Source organism: Otolemur garnettii, unplaced genomic scaffold (assembly GCF_000181295.1).
Source record: "Otolemur garnettii isolate 467f Iridium unplaced genomic scaffold, OtoGar3 scaffold00148, whole genome shotgun sequence".
Lineage (NCBI taxonomy): Eukaryota > Metazoa > Chordata > Mammalia > Primates > Galagidae > Otolemur > Otolemur garnettii.
In genome coordinates this window covers 3,720,847-3,741,656 of record NW_003852543.1, presented here as the reverse complement: position 1 = coordinate 3,741,656, position 20,810 = coordinate 3,720,847, and the positions used below count along the sequence as shown (strand labels likewise).

At 49.4% G+C, this 20,810-nt stretch overlaps 1 protein-coding gene across 1 annotated transcript in view; it reads right to left on the bottom strand.

Annotated features, from left to right (window-relative positions):
• ARID5A (AT-rich interaction domain 5A) overlaps positions 1-11,137 on the bottom strand; it is a 19,088-nt gene extending 7,951 nt beyond the window's left edge. The window contains exon 1 of the mRNA XM_003799275.3: positions 11,036-11,137. Within this exon, the coding sequence (XP_003799323.1) occupies positions 11,036-11,039 (4 nt within the window). The 5' untranslated portion in view covers positions 11,040-11,137. The remainder of the gene's footprint in view (positions 1-11,035) is intronic.
• Between the last annotated feature and the right edge of the window lie 9,673 nt (positions 11,138-20,810).

Genomic DNA, 20,810 nt, shown 5'->3' with positions numbered 1-20,810 from the left:
GGCGCCTAGCCAGTTTAATGTATTCTGATAGCAAACTTACAGGAACAGCACAGAAGACAGACAACATTAAAAACATGTACTTGCATGTAGGACAACTCAGTTAGAAAAGTATAGTGAATGGATGGAATCTACCGTATGATAACAATGCTGCAAACACCATTTAGTTGCCATCAATAAGAAATTTATTTATTTTTAAAAAAATCCAAATGCTGGCATTGTCCAGAAAAATTTAACAGGTTTATTTATAATTGTTATAAATGTTATAAACTGCTGAAACTTGTTCACTGAAACATTTTGACTCACTTTAATGCTGCACATCCCCGCATTTTATATTAAAAATTCACACACAAATGAAAATGGAAAAACTGCCAATACCTGATTTCCGTACCCTATTTTTCCAGTCGCAATCATATGCTTAAGTATCTTTTGACTCCATGGGGGAAAAAAAATCTAACGTTCAGAACTACCAATAACAGGAAGAAGAGAATTTTTTTTTTTTTGATAATGAAATGTTTTTCCATCATAGCAGACTCTTAAGCATGTGCTCCATGTATGCAGCGTGCTAGCTGGATGTCTTTTGGCATAATTGTTACATGTTTGGCCTGGATAGCACATAGGTTGGTGTCTTCAAAAAGGCCAACCAGATAGGCCTCACTTGTCTCCTGCAAAGCACCAATAGTTGCGCTCTGGAAGCACAGATCTGTCTTAAAGTCCTGAGCAATTTCTCGCACCAGACGCAGGAAAGGAAGTTTGCGAATCAGAAGTTCAGTGGACTTCTGATAACGTCTTATTTCACGGAGTGCCACAGTTCCAAGCCTCTAGCGATGAGGTTTCTTCACCCTTCCACTAGAGGGCGCACTCTTGCGAGCGGCTTTTGTAGCCAGTTGCTTCCTGGGTGCTTTACAACCGGTGGATTTGCGGGCAGTCTGCTTTGTATGAGCCATGGAATAAAGACTTCCTTACTAAACCCCCTTCTTCGGCTGGAGCTCGGCGAGCTAGAGGCAGCTGCTGCGAACACCGCAAAATGTATTTCTTAAATAATAAAGCTTGAGGCTCAGCGCCCATAGGCAGCCACATCCACCAGAGCTGGCAGGTTCAAACCCAGCCTGGGCCTGCCATACAACAAAGACAACTACAACCAAAACGTAGCCAGGCATCGTGGTGGGCACCTGTAGTCCCAGCTACTTGGAAGGCTGAGGCAAGAGAATCGCTTCAGTCCAAGAGTTTGAGGTTGCTGTGAGCTGTGACACCACCGCACTCTACCTAGGGCGACATAGTGAGCTTCTGTCTCAAAAATAATAACAATAATAATAATTATAAGGCTTGAAAGAGAATTTACTCCTTAATCCATGGGCTGCAAAACAGATGTGTTAGGAGGCATGAAAACAACACGAAATCTCCTTGTACATCTTCATCAAAGCTCTTTGGTGACCAGGTAGGTGCGCTGTCAATGAGAAGTAATATTTTGAAAGGATTTTTTTTCCTGATCAGTAAATCTTAATAGTGAACTTAAAATACTCAGTAAGCCATGCTGCAAACAGATGTGCTGTCATCCAGGCTTTGTTTTTCCATTTATAGAGCACAGAAAGAATAGAATTAGCATAATTCTTTAGGGATCTAGGATTTTTGAAATGGTAAATGAGCACTGGCTTCAACTTAAAGTCACCAGCTGCATACCCCTAACAAGAGAGTCAGCCTGTCTTTGAAGCCAAACATTGACTTCTCCTCTCCAGCTATGAAAGTCCTAGATAGAATCTTCTTCCAATATAAAGCTGTTTTTTCTACACTGAAAATACGTTGTTTAGTGTAGCCACATTCATCACTGATCTACTGATCTTTGCTTAATCTCCTGAATAACTTACTGCGGCTTCTACATCAGGCACTTGCTGCTTTGCCTTGTCTGTCTGTCTGTTTTGAGACAGAGTCGCACTCTGTCACCTGGGTGGAGTGCCATGCGTCATAGCCCATAGGAATCTCAAACTCTTGGGTCAAGCAGTCCTCCTGCCCCAGCCTCCCAAGTAGTTGGGACTACAGGCACCTACCATGACGCTCATCTAGTTTTTTTTGGTAGAGATAGGGTCTCATTCTTGCTCAGGCGCATCTTGAACTCCTGAGCTCAAGGGATCCACTTGCCTCAGCCTCCCAGAGTGCTGGGATTATAGGCATGAGCCACCACTCCCAGTTTGTATTTGAGATAGTCTCTCTCTGTGGCCCTGAGTAGAGTGTAATAGTGTCATCATAGCTCACAGCAATCTCAAACTCCCAGTAATCCTCTTGCCTCAGCCTCCTGAGTAGCTGGGACTATAGGAGCACATTACCACAACCAGCTAATTTATTGTATTTTTAGTAAAGATGGGGTCTTGCTCTGGCTCAGCCTGATCTTGAACTCCTGACCTCAAGAGATCCTCCCGCCGTGGCCTCAGAGGGCTAGGAGTACAGGTGTGAGCCACCACTCCTGGCTTTCATCTTGTACTTTTATGTTACAGAAAAAACTTCTTTCCTTAAACCTCATAACCAATCTCTGCTAGCTTCCAATTTTTCTTCTGCAGCTTCCTCACCTCTCTCAGCCTTTATAGAGCTGAACAGAGTTAGCACTTTGCTTCGGATTAGGCTTTGGCTTAAGGGAATGTTGTGGCTGGTTTGATCCTTTTATCTAGACCACAAAAATTTTCTTCATATCACTTGCTTTCTTTTCATTCATGTGTTCACTAAAGTAGCACTTTTCTTTCTTTCTTTTTTTTTTTTTGAGACGGAGCCTCAAGCTGTCCCCCTGGGTAGAGTGCCATGGCATCACGCTCACAGCAACCTCCAACTCCTGGGCTCAAGCGAGTCTCCTGCCTCAGCCTCCCAAGTAGCTGGGACTACAGGTGCCCGCCACAACGCCCGGCCATTTTTTGGTTGCAGGCATCATTGTTGTTTGGCGGGCCCGGGCGGAGGATTTGAACCCGCCACCTTAGGTGTATGTGGCTGGCGCCTTAGCCGCTTGAGCCACAGGCTCCGAGCCTTCTTTCTTTCTTTCAAGCACTTTCTTTTGCATTCAAACTGGGCAAACTGGCTGCAGGAGGCCTAGCTTTCAGCCTATCTCGGCTTTCAACATTCCTTCCACTAAGTTTTTATCATTTTAAGTTTTTGATATAAAGTGAGAGATGTGCAACTCTACCCTTCACTTGAACATTTAGAGGATATTGTAGGGTTTTGCTTTTTTTTTTTTTTAGAGACAGAGTCTTACTCTGTCACCCTCAGTAGAGTCCTGCAGCATCATAGCTCACAGTAACCTCCAGCTCTTGGGCTTAAGCAATTCTCTTGCCTCCATCTCCCAAGTAGCTGGGACCTCAGGTGCCCACCACAACACCCGGCTATTTTTTTGTTGCAATTTGGCCAGGGCCGTGTTCGATCCTGCCATCCTTGGTATATGGGACCAGCGCCCTACTCACTGAGCCACAGGCACCTCCCCATTGTAGGGTTATTAATTGGCCTCATTTCAATATTGTTGTGTGTCAAGGAATAGAAAGGCCAGAGAAGGGAGGGAGAGACTGGGGAATGGTCAGTTGGTATAGGAGTCAGAACACACACAACATGGATCAAGTATGGTGTCTTATTTGGGTATGGTCCATGGTGCCTCCAAATAATTACAATAGTAACATCAAAGAACACTCACTAGGCTCAGCGCCCATAGCATAGTGGTTATGGCGCTGGCCCCATGCACCGGGGGTGGCAGGTTCAAACCTGGCCTGGCCAGCTAAACGACAATGATAATTGCAACAAAAATTAGCTGGGCGTTGTGGCAGGTGCCCATAGTCCCAGCTACTTGGGAGGCTGAGGCAAGAGAATCGCTTGAGCCCAGGACTTTGAGGTTGCTGTGAGCTGTGATTCCACAGCACTCTACCAAGGGCGATATAGTGAGATTCTATCTCCTCCCCCCCAAAAAAGGGCGGTGCCTGTGGCTTAGTGAGTAGGGCACTGGCCCCATATACTGAGGATGGCAGGTTTGAACCTGGCCCTGGCCAAACTGCAACAAAAAAATAGCCGGGCCTTGTGGCCGGCACCTGTAGTCTCAGCTACTCTGGAGGCTAAGGCAAGAGAATTGCATAAGCCCAAGAGCTGGAGGTTGCTGTGAGCTGTGACACCATGGCACTCTACCGAGGGCAACAAAATGAGACTCTTGTCTCTAAAAAAAGAAAAAACATCACTCACTAATCACAAATCTCCACAATAGATATAATAATAATGAAAAAAATTGAACTATTGCAAGAATTACCAAAACGTGACACAGACATGAGGTGAGGACGTGCTGACCTGTTCTTGCCACAAACCTTCAATTTGTATAAAAGCACTATCTGCAAAGTGCAAGAAAGCGAGATATCCCTGTATGTTCTCTCATTTAGTCCCACAAGAGACCCCATTTCAAAAGAGGGAAATTGAAGCCAGAAAGATTAAGTTGCTTGCCTCTCTGGGTAACCAGGATTCAAAACAAAGTCCGTCTGACCAGTGGCTGCTAGGGTTATTATCCATATTTGCAAAACCTTGATGATGAGTCCAAATAAGCCAGAATAGAAACCAATCCTAAGGCTTGTCAAAAAGAAAGAGACTTGGCCACACTCATGGACTAGTGTCTCATATGGCCAATCTCCAGAAATACTGGTTACTAACAACTGACCCATCAGATATACTTTTCCAACCAAGTCCTTGGGTGACTTGGTGCCTCAGGCTGACCTGTGAATGGGAGAGAAAGGCCACTGAATCCTTTGCTAATTCTCTGTGAATTCCTGAAGTCTTCCAGGTCACTGGGGTCCCTCTTCCCACTGGCTCACCTCCTTTCTCCCTGCACACTGCACTCTGCTTGCATACCCTCTCTCCATTAACTCCCGTTTATCGGGACCTCAGTGTCAAAGGATCCTCTGAATATCTGAGTGTGACCTGAAAACCTGCTGTGTAATCCAGGCACATTCCTTCTCCCTGAGCTTCAGAAAAGCAAGGTGGTTGGAACAGTCTCCATTAGCATCACCTGGACAACTATTTTAAGACACTGATGCCTGGGCTCCACCCAGAGTCTGATTTAAGTTCCCACATAGGACATCAGAGTTAAAGCCCCCCAAGGAAGCCCAGTGGGCAGCCAGGTTGAGAACCATGAGGCCAGAGGATCCGTAGTCCTTTCTGTTTGGTTCCAGACTTTTTTGTCCCGGGTCACACTCAGGGAAAATCTTCCAGAGTTAGGCACTTGGGTTACCCGGAAAGGAGGTCAATAATCCAAGCTGTTTAACCCCAGATGGGAACAGGATAGAGCTGTTGCCTTAAGCCACAAAAGGAAACACTCTTTATCTGTGTCCAGCCAAGTCCCCAAATGAACTTGGCCTCCATTCTTACCCAGCCAGGCCTTGCCCTTTGTCCTGGCAGAGCCTTCTGAGCTGGACTCCCCCAACTGTAGCCTTAGGTGAATGAGAAGGGAGAATTCTCTCCCTCTTTCTCCAGGGTGCCTTCCATCCTGCCCCTGGAGGCCCTAATTCTGCCCTTCCCCGACCATTTACAGATCAGGGTTCTAATAAATCTTCACTTGTAAAAAGGGTTCTGCTATGAAAAGTTAAGTTTGAAACCTGTTGCCATAGACACTGGGCATATCTGCCTGCCTGCCAGCTCCCAGATCTCAAACCTCCCAATGAACAGCAGTGCTGGGCCCCCCTTCCAGTGCTGCAGGGCAGGGAAGGGGCTTATAAGGCCCAAAGCCCAGTCTCCCAGCTCACAGGCAGGAGAAGCCCACCTGCCTCTGCATGACTACTGCTGCCACAAGCCACCAAGTTCCTTTCTTGCTCCGAGCTTGTGCGTGTTGATCCCTCCCTGCACAACTCCTTGGATGTCCTATTTGTAACCAGGGAGGTGGATCCAATGATAAAAAGAAAACTGCTCTCCACAAGAATGTAGCATGCCAGCCACATACACGGAGGCTGGAGGGTTCAAACCTGGCCCAGGCCTGCCAAACAATCACCACTGCTACATAAAAATAGCCAACATTGTGGTGGACGCCTATGGTCCCAGCTACTTGGGAGGCTGAGGCAAGAGAATCGCTTAAACCCAAGAGTTTGAGGTTGCTATAAGCTATGACTCCACAGCACTCTACCAAAGGTGACAAGTGAGTCTCTGTCTCAAAAAAAAGAATGTCATTCAGACATGAGTTTTTGCATCCAGGAAACAATAATGATAATAATGATGATGACTATTTCATTGTTTTAACACATCTGGAATCTATTCCGGTATAAGATATGAGATACGGATCCTAACCATCTTTCCTCCTCATTGGTTAGGGGGTCCCAGTATTGACTGAGACACTCCATCCCCCAATGATTTGAAATGCTACTTTCCCCACAATCTTAGTGCTTACAAGGAATACATTTGGGACTGTTCTGTTCTGTTTCATCCACTATGGAATGCTGGGACCTATGCACACTGTTTTAATTTTTGTAGCTTTGTAAAACAAGTCACTATCCAGAGGGTAAGCCACCCAATAGTACCATTCTTTTTAAAATATTCCCTCTGAATTTTAGGATAACTTTGTCATATTCACTTAAAAAAAAAAAAAAAGGCCACCATTAGGGTTTTGATTGCACTTAAATTTAGAAACTACTTGGAGGAAAAGAACACCTTTTCGGCATTGTGTCTTTTTTTCAGGACCATGTGTCTCCAATGACTCAGAAGTCCCTTTTGCAGTCTTCAGAAGTTCCTTCTTAAAGCTCTTGTGCCTTTCCAGTTGACATTTTCTCCTAGTTTGTTTCTCAAGTTTTATGCAGCTAGATAATAAAGTACTGATAATGCTAAGACTCCACAAGCCCTCTCTGATTTCCTCATTTCACTGCTGAGAGGACTGAGAGAGGGTAGGTGGCTATACCAGAAGATGAGCCTGGGCCCTACTGAGGCACCAATGGGTGTGGCAAGGTGCTGGGTCAGAGGCTTGCCCAAGGCCCTTCCTGTGTATGAATCTGATTTCTGTTCAACTCCATGCATGTGTCTGAGTCAAGCTCAACTCCTAGATCCTAAAACTATACCAGTGAAGAGGTTAGTTTCAGTCCTGCATTCCAATAGAGCTGTGGTCTCCAACTGTGGTCCTCCGCACCCACCAAGGACCAATACCGGTTAGGAACCGAGCCAGACAACAGGAGGGGAGTGGTGGGTGAGTGAAGCTTCATTTGTCTTTACAGTTGTTCCTCAACAATCTCTATCACTGCCTGAGCTCTGCCTCCTGTCAGGTCAGTGGTGGCATTAGATTCTCACAGGAGCACGAACCCTCCTGAACCCAACTATAAACTAGCTCAGGGCTTCCACTTATTCTGCATTACAGTGAGCTGAAGGTTACTTCATTATACATTACAATGTAATAATAGTAGAAATAAAATGCGCAATAAATGTGATGCTCTTGAATCATTCCAAAACTATCCCCTCTACCTCCAGTCCATGGAAAAACTGTCTATCATGAAATAGGTCCTTGATACCAAGGGGACCTTGGTTGCTCCAGGTTGGGGACCACTATAATAGAGGATGCTCCAGCAGGTCTACTTGTTCTCAAGTCATCCCCTACTTCCCTTTCTAGACTATTCATTTCACCAACTCAAACCAGTCCTTTGGCTGGCCTTGGACTAGGCATCATGTACTTTGCCTTATTCAATTTTCCTAACCACCTAGTGGGTATTATTTCCCCCTTTAACAGATAAAATATCTGAGGTTCAGAGAAGTTCAGTGACTTACCTGAGGTCACACAGCTTATCAGTGGCAGAGATAAGATTCAGAACCATAGCAGACTGACTGCTCCAAAACCCTGAACCCTGAGATCTAGAGGTTTTTTTTGTTTGTTTGTTTGTTTGAAATAAGGGTTCTTGCTCCAGGCTTGAGTCAAGCTCCTGGGCTCAACTGCTCCACCCACCTCAACCTCCATGTGGACAGAACTATAGGCCACACTACTGCACCCAGCTTAGAAGTTTTTTTTCCCCAAATGGGAACAGGGACACCCCAAGTTCCTTATCTGCGCTCAAAGGGTACAAACTTGCCTGCTTCCCCTAAGTGAATCTGAGGCTCCCAGCCTTATAATCACTGTTGCTCTGCTAACACAAGCTGGTCTGCACTGACTGCTAAGGCAACCATGCCCTGGGATGTGAAGGGGCCTGTCACCCCTCTGAGAGGTGCAGCTGGGTGGCAGGCAGAGCTTCACCAGTGAATCAACTTCAGGGATCCTCAGAGGGCCTATCATCTTTGAATAAGGGGTATTACATCCATAATCTTAAGGAAAGATATAATTCCATAGTTATAGCTATAAGGAGGTGTCAACTGTTGATACCTATTGAGATTCCTTTAAGAAACTGCGACCTCTTACCTGAAGGAGCAGGGGCCAGCTCCTAGCTAGGGTTCAGCCTACCAAGGGGAAGGGAGATGGGGAGGACTCCAAAGGGAGGAAGGTGAAGGCGCTCAGTGTGGAGAGCCCAATGGAGTGGAATCACTGAAGACAAACTCAAGAGGTCTCATCCAGGCTTGCGTAGGGGGCGTCACCAGGTCCCTGGGAACCTGCCTCCTACCTTGCTAGACAACTGGGTTGACATCAGATGAGAGTGGGGCAAGAGGTGAGATGGGCAGGGGTTTTGGGCACCACACAGGTGCATCTTTTACCAAGTCAGTTATTGCTCCTGTGCCAGCAGTTCCCCGTTTATCAAATGATTGTGCTAGACTCAACGGGCCCAATGGTCTAAGTAGAGGAAAGCCAGAAATGAGGCTTCCCTGACAAACCACAGCTGAGCTTGGTAAGATCTGAAGCCTGTCTTGCTCACCTGCCTGGGTACCTCACTCATCCCACCCCCAACACAGGTGCTCTAGAAACATCAGCCTCATGGACGCGGGATAAACACACTTGACCTTATATGCCCCTAATGCTCAGAGAGGGGCTCTGACTAGTCCAAGGCCCCAGAGCCTTGAGTTTATGGGCCTGCTCCCCACCCCTTTCTCTTGCCCGCCCTACTCACCCTCCTGTGATGGGAAGGAAGTGACACTTCCTTTCATGAAAAGTCACTGACTGGGAACACTGCGTCAATTACCACAATAATGGTAACAGCAGCCTCAATAACAACCAGCAGACACTGCCCCACCCCCTCGCCTGAGGTTGTTGGCTTAAGTTTCTCCAAGCTTGAGCTGGAGCAGAAACAAAGAAGGCCTTTGAAGCAGCCAGTCCACTCCGTGGCCCAGAGCTGGCTGCCTGGTGGAGTCTCTGCGTGGAGCTTGCTCCAGTGGGTTGTTTGGGGAGGAGGGACCTGCCAGGGGCTGTGATGCAGCCAGCAGTGAGGACAGAGGAGCTGAATATGGGACCCCCTCTAAACCAGGATGTAGGGTGCAGCTCACACCAAAGCCCAGCCTCAGTACACAGCTAGGGGAGAAAGGAGGGGACAGTCTTAAAGTAATGGGGGCCAAGATAAGAGCCTTCAGAAGCTACAGAAAGGGATGGGAGTTGGAGGGGTCGCCAAATGTGAGAGGCCCAACTCCCAAGACCTCCTGGGGCTCCCTGTCTGTTTACCCAGCTCTGGGATGGATGCCTTAAAAGATCCTATTCCAGGATGGGACTGAACCTTCCCCCACCAACTCTAGCTAATATTTGATGATAACATAATAGGTCGCTCTGATTGTTTCCTATGTTCCCATTCCACCTCTGGAGAAACAAGACTCAAAGATATTGAAAGATTTGTCTAAGATGTTACCCAAATGTAGAGACAGATTTTCTGAGGCCCTTTCTACGCTGCCATGCCAGGTCTTGGGACCCAGAATAGACTCTGAACCTTCGTGGCTGGACCCTCAGCTGCCATCTCCCAACCCTCTTCCTCCGCCTTAGTCAGAGACCCCAGTTTCCAACAGCAAGAATCTGGTGGGGCCAAGAAGCACCTGTTATATTCCCCTAGGCCTCGCAGACCCCTCCCCGTCAGCCCAAGACTCCCCAAACAAAGGGACGCTGGGCTGGGCCAGAGCCAAGTCAGGGCCCGCCTCGATCCTGCCTCCGGGAAGCCCCATTACGGCCGTGCGTAGTGGAGGGTGGCGCGACCCCAGCGTGGTGGCGACCCCTGGGCACGGAGGAGGGACCGACACGCGCCGCGCACGGGTTGCGCCCGTAGAACCTGCTGAACGCTAAGCCGAACACCTCCTTGCACACACACTCGCAGCTTGCGCTTCTGCTCTATCTTCCCGCTTCACTCCCAGGCCGCCACCCCGTCCCTTCTGGAAACCCGAGGGAAAAGAAGAGGACAGACAAAAGAGAGCAGAGCAAAAAGAGAAGCCAGGGGCTGGGATGGGTGGACAGGAGACAAGCAGGGAAAGACCAGAGAAGAGGGAAAAGAAAAGAGAAGAAGGGGCACGAGCGAGAAGCTGGCAACCGCCAAAAGATCGGCACATCCCTCGGCCGAAAGAGGAACAGTTGATTCTTCAAAGCGCATTGAGCAAGTTCTTCAAAACCCGCGCGGTCCCTTTCAGGAAACGGCGGCCGCAGTGGAAAGCGCCCCGCGCGCGCCCACCCGACCCGGCGCCTCTTCTCGACGGCGCCGGCGGCTTCTGAGAACCCACGGGGATGTCACGGGGGCTGAGGGAGGGGGCTGGGAGACAGGGAAACTGCTGCTGACAGCTGTCACAACAAATTAGCTGAGACCAGCTCGAGATTGAAACCGCAGCAGGAAGTGGGATGACAGAACCGTACAGGGGTTGGTAAATTTCAGGCAAGAGACGGCGAAAAGAGTTTCGAGATAAACGCCTGGGAAGCCCCTGACCACTAAAACTTTTTATCTTTCCTTTTTTCGAAGAGCGCGCGCAGACATCCAGCCTTACCCCTCCCGCCCGGGTGAGGGGAGCTGGCGCCCCGGGGAGGGCTCGCTCCCCGGCGCCCTCGCCCTGGAGCCCACCTCAGGACCCTCTCCGCCCCCCAAAACCGCACCGACTGACAAGAGGGCTGGCCGACACCCAGTGCGGATACTTGCGCCCTCCCAGCAGGGCCGCCAACCCTTGTCCCGGGCCGGGCCGCAGTGTTGCTTACCCATGGCCCGGCAAGGTCCCGCGGCGCCCGCCCTGAGACCCTCCACCCGCGCGGCTCTCCGGACCCAGCACTCTCGACTCTACTGCCTGGCAGCGGCGCTCGCCGGCTGCCTCCCCGCAGCTCCGCCCCGCCCGGGAACGGCCCCTCCCCGCTCCTCCCTGGGCTCTCATTGGTGGACCCAGTTCTTCGCTAGGAGCAGGGACCGCCCCCTGAGCCCGGTGATCTCTGGAAGTTGTAGTGCACCCTTCCTGCCCCGGCTTAAAGACAGTACTTTTGGAATAGGTTCCTCACTTACAGGGCCTGAGGCAGGACACCCACTGTTGCTTTGTGCCTTGGTTTCCCTAGACACAGAACTACAGCCTTGAAAAAATCCTACTTGCTTTCAGCAGGGCACTGAGGACTGGATGGGGTGAACAAAATGCTTCTTACTTTGACTTAAAAGTGCCCCTGAGCATTTCCCAACTCCCACCAACCCAGTATAGGAGAGAGTGTTAGCTAAACAAGAACCAAACTAGTCCTTGCCTAGACTGTAGATTCCCAGAAATGCCTGCTGTCCCAGGCATGCCCATACGTGCAGGCAGAGAGTGGCACCTAAAGCTAAGCACCCCAGCTGAGAGAGGTGAGGTGAGATTTCGGGTGAGTGGAAACAAGAGGAGGTCCAGAGCCAGCCATAGCAGTGACTTGGACTTCCGGCCTGCTCTTCCATGTGCAGGCCACAGTGGGGGAAACTGAGGCTTAGGGAATTGGTCTTAGTGAGTGCCTAGCTGGGACTTGAACCTTGTTCCTAGCCCATGGTAGGCATACAGAAAGTTTTGTTAATTTTTTTTTTCTACACAGGGAAAGCTCTGTCACCTGGGCTAGAGCGCAGTAGCATCATCATAACTTAGCTCACTGCTATCTCAGAGACAAGGATTTTAAGTGCCCTCCCACCTCAGCCTCCTATGTAACTGGGACTGCAGGCGTGCAACACACTGCTCAGCTAATTTTTCTATTTTTTATAGAGTCTTGCTATTTTTCTTAGCCTAGTCTCAAATTCCTGGGCTCAAGTGATTCTGCCACCTTGCCCTTCCAAAGCACTAGAATTTACAGGTGTGAACTACTGCACCTGGTCTCATTAATTATAATAGTCATAACAGCTCTATGCATTTCACATCATCATTCTTCTCATTGTATAGAGTAAAGTTGAGGTCTGAGAGCTGGCAGGTGATGCTGTCAGAACTAAGCCCAGGAATTTGGGCTCCAGAAGTGGAGCCTTTCCTCATACCAACCCCTTCCTGACCCCCTGCCCAGTCTGCACCCATCACTGCCCACTCTTCACGCTGGTGTTTCTTTTCACACTAACCAGATGGACCAGGGCTGCAGTTTGGTGAACCTGAAACCCTGGCCCTTACCCTTTGACTTTGGGATGGAAGATCTCTGCAAGCTCAGCCCAAATCAAACACTGAGCTCTGCAGAATAAATCTGTGGTCTACCTCATAATGGGTTGGTTTGTAAGAGTCAGCACCTGTAGATTTAGTGCTAGACACATTGTTATCAATATTTAGTAACTGCCCCAAGCACTCATTATAACAGTTAATGTGACAGTGCATCCCACTCCCTAGTTTACAAGCCACTCTCCCCTCCAGGGAGCTAAGGCCATGGCTGGAGACTACTATGGAATGCTACCAGGAAGCTTAACCAGCTTCTAATTACACCTTTGTCCATTTTATAAGCACTGATGGGATCAAGCACTATGGCCAAGGTTAAGGATAGATATGAAGATGCTGTGCTCGGGGTCAAAATCTAGGCCAATCCCTCCTTCCTGGGTTGCATATCCCACTGAGGAGAAACTCACTAACAAAGCAGGATCTCATCCTGCTACAGGATAGAGTTATTCTGCCATCCAGGCAGCTGGGCACACTCTTACAGACAGTAGCTGTTGTGCAAAGCCTCAGCAAGTCAACACCTGCCTGTGCCAACCTGGGAACAATATGATCTAAATTTAATTGCCTCCTGAGGCAACTATTTGCAATAGAAAGTAATTTACAACAGCCAATAAATCCTGTGCAAGAAAGATATCTCCATTTGCTTTCCTAAAAGCATAAACACTTCCATTGCTCAACTTTCTCTATCTCACACACCTCCTCTCTGTCCACAGCCACTCTCCTCCTGCATCCTTCAACCACAGGATCCCATTCAGGATGCCTGAGAGATATCACACAGCCCCTCAATGTCTTGGTTGTCTGCATGTCTCAGTTAGCAAAACTAACCCTCACTACTAAGTAAACACATTCTTTCTGTAAAAACATTAAATCAGTCTTCTGATGCTACTCAAATCCAGTTCCCTCTTGGTCCCAGAGGTAAGGACTATTGTCAGATTGGGTAAAGTCTTCTATAACTGTTCTCTAGATAGTTTCATAAATATATGTATCCAAGGTGTAGAAAAAATATGTAGCTTTGCTTTACACATGTGTTTAAACAAATAACACAATTCTGATTGTTTCATTCTGAAACTTGCTTTTTTGACCAACAATAGATCTTTCCTTGTTAGATTGATCCTTGTTAGAATACAGATGGCTTCTCTCTCTCTCTCTCTCTTTTTTGAGACAGAGCTTCAAGTTATAAGTTATCCCCCTGGGTAGAATGTTGTGGCATCACAGCTCACAGCAACCTTCAACTTCTGGGCTTAAGCGATTCTCTTGCCTCAGCCTCCAGAGTAGCTGGGACGACAGGCACCCGCCTCAACACCCGGCTACTTTTTGGTTGTAGTTGTCATTGTTTCGCAGGCCTGGGCTGGATTCGAATCTGCCAGCTCTTGTGTATGTGGCTGGCACCTTAGCCACTTGAGCTATAGGCACCGAGCCGATGGCTTCTCTTGTAACTGCTGGGCTGTGTGCCTTCCTGTAAAACTACCTACAGTATATTTAATCCTTTCTTAATGGCACTTAATCTTTTTGTGACGACATGAATCCTGACGAGAACATTCTCGTCCCTCTTAGAACACTTACAAGACTCTGGAACTCACAAAGTATTCCCAGAGACTGAGATAAAAGCTGCCTTCTAATTCCCACCCCCATGTCCTAGCGTTTCTTGTTGGCCCATTTCTAGAAAGAAAATCTGGCCCAGGGGCTGTTTCCTGGAGCTCTCAGAACTGTAAGGACTATTCAAGATCATCTGTCAAGATCATCTCTCATTTTAGAGAGAAGGCCACAAGGCTCAGAGAGGTTAAGTGAATTGCCCAAAGTCACATGGCAAAGTCAGTGCTGTTCTTCTGGGACCTTCAAGCTCATCCAGCTCACTCAGGAAACAAAATACTCAGCCAATTTTCTGCCCTGGGAAGCTCAGTTCCCAGGCTCAACAGTTGCCAAAGGCCCCCAGGGCTTTGTTTTCAAAGGAGAAATGAAGCGGGAAGTATTTTTAACGAAGGCCCCACCTCACTCCCCCCCTAGCTAGCTGTCCAGGAAAGGCAGGCTTCACAGTGGCATTTGCAACTCATGGAAAACAACAAATGCCCAAAATAGATGATACCCAAGCTCAGGAATGGAAAAAATTGGCTCATGGTTTCAAATGCCTGTTTTAGAAAAAGACAAGAATAGCTTTTGGCCTTTGGGGAACAGTCAGGGGTGAAGGAGTGGGGAGGTGGTAGTGCTGGGGTAGTGATCAGAGCCCCAGATCTGCAAGGGTCAACAACTCCTGTCTGAAAGAGCTTTGGTCACTATCCCCAGGGCATGACTAGCTTCTGAGTTTCATCCAGATGGGGAGCCACAGCTGTACCTGGCTATAGGTTCCCTCTAAGCCCAGTGGAATCTGGAACACTTCCTTTGTTGGGCTAGTGCTGGGCTGGGTGAGCCTGCCGACCCTATCCCTCCTCACCAGATCCCAGCAACTAGAAACCCAAGATTCTTAACTTACTGAGCCTGAAGGGTGAAAGTTGAATACTCTTAGGTGCGAATGGGCAGAGATGAAATTTGGGTTTTCATCCCCACTCAGACACAGCCCAGCTGTATCTCTTAATCTCTCAGAGCGTCAGGTCCCTCAACTGGAAAGTGGGGATAATGTTTCATTTGTTCATTCATCTCCTCTTCCAATATGTGTTATGTAGTCTGTGATCTGACTATGTACCAGCACTGCGCTAGACACCAGGACATAAACCTGCCAGAACAAAGTTCCTAACCTTACGGAGCAAAAGATGTAGCCCTTGCCAACCTCATAGGCTGCGGACAGTTACTCACAATCAGTTACTGAGCCAACTCCTGTGCAGTGAAAATGCCTTTGACCAGTGTACTCTGTCAGACAATGTGGCAAACACGCTACGCTGATGATTTCATTTACTATCACCCCAGCCCTATGAACTGGGCATTATATTATTTATCCCCATATGTAGCTGAGAACCGGAGAGTGAGTGCTAGACAAGTTCATAGGCTCACCCACAAACAGTAAAGAACAAGGTAGGAACAGTCTGGCATCAGGATAACTAAAGCTTGGTGTAAGTCTAGACCCAAAGTCAGTGCAAAGTGCTCTGAACAAGCAATTTTTTATTTTTTTGCAGTGTTTGGCCAGGGCTGGGTTTGAACCCGCCACCTCCAGCATATGAGGCCGGCATCCTACTCCTTTGAGCTACAGGTACCTTCCAAGCAATTTTTTAAAAGTGGGACCTGTGTGGTGTTTTTGCTTAAAATAAGATCTCAGCTGACCCTTCAGTCCTATGTTGTAGGACTGTCCCGCCCATTTGACAGATGAGCAAACTGAGGCATGCAGAGAGTAAAAGACCTCTGCTAGCCAGGGGCCCAGCTCCCCGCAGTAGGAAGAAATGAGGTTGGAGCCAAGGCGCCTGAGAGGCACTAAGCGAGGTGGGGCCCCGCCGGGGCCAGGAGTGAACTACAACCCCCAGGATGCTGTGCAAGGGGGGCCGTGCAGGGGCCGGACCGCCGCGTGCGCGAGGCCGTAATTTCTTGGTAATAAGAAAAAAAAAAAAGACCAAAAGAAAAGAGAGAAAGAATCAAAGCCTCAAGCGTCACGTCTAGGAATAGCCTCGGAGTCCGGCCAAGTCATTATAGACGATGAGTAATCCGGTTAAGTCATTTCTCTAAACACCATTCCTTGTAAGAGAATTAAAATATCAACTTACATCAGAGGGGGAGAGGCGGACTCCAGAGGCCGGAGCTGGAGCGCGGCCAGGAGGCGGGTGCGGCTGGCGCGCTCCGCGGCTCGGCTCTGCCCCGCCCGCGGGGCCCTAGCTGGCGCGGAGGAGCGGCCCGCCGGGGCTCAGTTTACTGGGTTGTAAAGGGCCCCAGGGGAAGTTTGCCTCTTCTCTGGGGAACCGTTGTCCTTCAAGGGAGCCGCTGGAGATTTTTGGTCTTCAGGGCCCTTCCCTCCGTCCTAGATTCCAGAGCTGATCACTTGACAGCTTCAGGTCCACCGTTGGAGTGAAGGGCTAGGGACCTGGCTGGGCACTTAGTGGGGATACGGGGAACACACCTCCTCAGTCTCCCAGGATTTTCCCTCTAGATTTCCAGAAAAGTTATGGTGGGGAGCTGGCTTACTTTCCATTTCCTGCTTTTCTCTTAGGTGAACATTGGGCTAGGGCAAACCTCTAGACTTTTGAGAGGGGCGTGACTGCCAGTGCTGCTTTTGGAATCCTGAAGGCAGACTAGTGATGAACTGAGGAGTGCAAGCTAGTCAGGACTCTGCTCCTCCAACTGAGCCCACCTCTAGGGCTAACAACACACACTGGGTCCCAGATGTGAGCTGGACGCAGATATCGTATCACCCCCCCAGCCCTAACTGAGGCCCAGAAACTGCCCACTAGCTTCTAGCCAGTCCCAAGGCAATATAGAATAACTCCAGTTTATGGTGGCAGCCACTGAACACTCGAGGCAGGCCAAACCCAGCTCTAAGCTCCTCACACATGTTAACTGTTGCAAGGACAGGCCTGGAGAGATTGCCAATCCACTAAGCAGAAAGCTCCCAGGCTCTGGCAATCTGGGTAACTCTCGTGCAGGTGTGCCCTTGGCCAAGTTAGTCACCATCCATCATTAATCCTGTTTTCCCCTGTATGAAATAGGGTTAGCAATACGTAGCTTGCAAGATTACTAGGAAAGTGAAAATTAGCATTAGTTTCCAACAGATGGTCATTCTGTTGTGGTGGTCTACTATATGAAAACAGTCCCCTTTACCAGTGATATCAGGACTTCAACCAGGTAGATTCTGTGTGCTTCCAAGCCTGTGGAAGAAGTAAGGGAAGTAAATACTTAATTCCTTCTCCCAACAGACCCAACCATCTCTTGACACCAAGGCCTCTTTCCTATACCAGAAGACTAAGCCCTGGCCACATTACTGGTCTCTTTGGATGGCCCTGTCCTGTGTCCACTCAAGGGAAGGCACAGGCTGAGTTGCCCTCAGGCCCTGGCCTTGGTGACCTGGGGCTGGGCTCTGACACTCTCCTCCTGATCAGGTTTTCCAGGTGTTCAGGTAGTAGTTTCCAGATGCTGAGGTTTAAGGTTCAAGGTTCCTGGTGGGTTTTAGGGCCTGGCTAGGGTGTCAGAATGCAGAGAGAAAGCAAGGGGTGTTTAAGTGACTCATCCCCATCCTAAATGGGCCCCACTAACCCTTTCAATACTGGAAGTCTGACTTTGAGGGGAGGGACTGCTCTAATTCCTGCTGTCTAAATGAACTAATGGAACTTTGCAAATGTGAAAACTAAAGCTTTCAGGCCTGCAATGGTCTGGGTGGGATCTATTGGCTCCAGGAACTCAAGGTCCTTTAGTTTTAGTTTCAAACTCTCCCTGTGGCTCCCCATACCAGACCTGAAAGCTGGGCCTGTGCTTTTATCCTCTTGGTGTTATCTACCCAGCAACCACCACCAGTGGGGCTTGTGCCCTGCCCTCCTGACATCCCAACAATGTTAGCTCTACTCAGCACCTGCCAGGAGAACCCAAGGTGAACCCAGGTCTAAATGGTCCTGTTTACATCTCAGGCTACCTTCCTACCCACTCTGCCAACCAAGAGCTCATGTTCTGCCCATATCCAGTGTATAATCTTTCTGCTGCTACATACCCAGCATGTGTGCAAACCTGTGTACGTTCACCTAGGCATCTGCATGTGGGTCTCACGTGGGATTACACAAACACATGTATACACTGTAACTCACCAGAGAGCCTGCAAGCCCCTGAGGCTTTCTTCCTCACATCTGGGGCCCCACCCTGGCCTCCCTTGGACACCTTGAAGAGGACAGATGGTTTTGGGGCTCACTGCCCTCTCCCCAGCTATCTACTTGTGCCATGATGTCTTTAGCCACGGGCTGGTCTTGGGAGCTTTGCTCTGTCAAAACTGACTTCTCTCTCCCCTTGGCCTCAGCAGGCTCTTCCAGACCTGCCTGAGTGGTACCTGCCACGGCTAAAAGCAGAGGGCTGCGGGGAGGGGACTTCTCTGGCCATTGGGTCTGGGATAAGGACACCTCTGCTCATGGTGGTAGCTTAGCATCCATCCTCCCTGACAAATCTGGCAATTCAACTATACTGGGAGAGCTGTCCTGCCAATGCGCCATGCTCTGTTTCCACCACAGTGCTGCATGCGCTGTATCCTCTGTGCCTGCAAGCCCTCTTCCCTTGCTGGGTGGTCCCTGCACATCTACCTAGTGAACTGCCCATCCCTCAAGGCTATACCAGAAGCAGATATCTACATCCTCTAGTCCTCCCAGCACAAGCCTCTGCTATGGCATCTGCCACACCAGTGCTCCTGTATAGGGTAGTCCTATGCCACTGTGTGACTGGTCTGCAGCTGCTGAGGCTCTATTCCCCAGTGAGAAATGGCCCTTACTACCTGCTCTACCTGCTCATACTGTGCTGGGTATGAGCAGGGGGCAGAGCTGCAGCACCCAGGCCACTGCTCTCCCAAAGAGGAAACCCAGGCTCTGAGTGGGAAGGGACTTGTCCAAGGTCCCACGGTTATCTCAAAAGATCTGAGAGTTGGTAAATAAAGGAATAGGATGGAACAGGAAGAAGTAGGAGGCCACAGAGTGCAGGTGCATAGTAGGCACTCAGTGAAGATCCACCAATGGCAAATGAAGGGGACATAAGGAGAGGAAGGAGGAAGAACAGGCAGGATGCCCACTTCCTCCCACAGCCCACTGCCTCCCTCTCTCCCCATGCTTCCTCCAGCCCTTTCCCAAGGGCTCCACTTCCTAATTGTTAAAGACAGACATACTGCGGTGATATTTGGGCTTGGAGCCCACACATACTCCCTTTTGTCTGCAGTCCCAGGGCTGAGTGACTCTGCAGGCCTGGTTGGCTATGCCATCCTTCTGGCCCCGGGCTGGCAGCTCAGGTCAGAGCCCCCACCCCCACCCCCTTTTTTTTTTAGCACAAGCCCATTCACCAAGTGGAGATCCCCCTTGTTTTAAAAATTAATTAATTAATTTTGGGGAGTAAAGACAGGGGTCTCAGTATGTTGCCCAGGCTGGTCTCAAAGTCCTGTCCTTAAGCAATCCCTCTCTGCCTTGGCTCCCAAAGTGGTAGGATTATAGGTGAACCGCTCCACCTACCCAGAGCCCTCTGATGGGCAACCCTGTTGCTGCTGGATCCCAGGAGGGAGCGGTGAGGAGGACCTAAGTCCTTGGACTCCACTCAGGGCTGCTGGATCTCAGCTCCTTAGGGAGCTCAGAGTCCCCTAGTCTCCCACCCTCTTGCTGCCAAGAGGGAGATTCTGAACACCCAGTATCTTGACTCTGATGAGTCTGAGCAAGATCTGCTTTGCAGAGTGTGGAAGTGAGGGGCATCTTTCTCCACAAGAAAACCAAGTACCCCAAATCAGTTGAGCTCTGCATGCTCATCTTATTTATAAAATGGGGATGGCATAAAAACAGCTCTCATGCCTCCTAGAGCAGTTACAGCATTGGACAAGCTATTTTCATTAAGGGCTTAGAACTGCTGCAGACAGGAGAAGACTCTTCTTAAATATTAGGTTTTTTCCACCGCGTGGGCTGCGAGTGGGTCAAGGCTGGGGGAGTAGGGAGGTGGCCAGGAAACCTGAGTTCCAGATCCAGCTGTAACACAGCAGATAGGCAATTTGGTCCTAGATGGTCTCTGCCCATCCCCCACTTCCCCCCTTCTGTATGCCTGTGTCATATTTTGTTGGCTTTGGGGCTTTTTTTTTTTTTTAATAAACAAAGTATGTAACCCCTAATATTCTGGGTAAGTGTTGAAACAGCTCAAAAATCCCCACCTCCCCTTGTGAGTCAGTGGTAGAAGCAATAAGCAGAACTCTGCGAACTAACAGCTGGAGGCCCTGCGACCCCAGGGATTTGAGATGGGGCTTCCAAGATAATTCGGGTGTCCGGAGAGGCACCAGGACCTGAGGGCCCCACAGATTAAAAAAGATCGTGAAGCCCAGCCCCTCTGCATAATGGGGAAGAAAAACAACTCCGGACGTTAAATTAGCGAGGAAGTCCCGCAAGACTTGACTTTTCCCGTAACGGCGATTTCGATACTCGCTGGGAAATATCAAATTCTTTCCAAGCATTTTTTTTTCTATTTTGGTGCCTTAAGCACGTGCTGGGTCGATCAAGCCCGCCGCCCTGTCCTCAACGACCCCGGCGAGCGGGCACGCTGCGGAGAAGCCTCCTGGTCCTCAGCACCGCCGGCTCCGGGAGCGGGCACAGCCGGTGGAGGGCGGGGACCTGGGGGCTCGGGGCTGCGCTGTGTGTGTGTGTGTGTGTGTAGGGGTTCCGGCACCCTGGCTGGGGTAGGGGGTGGGAGGGCGCGCCCATCCCAGCAGTTCCCAGGCCGCGGCCCCGCGG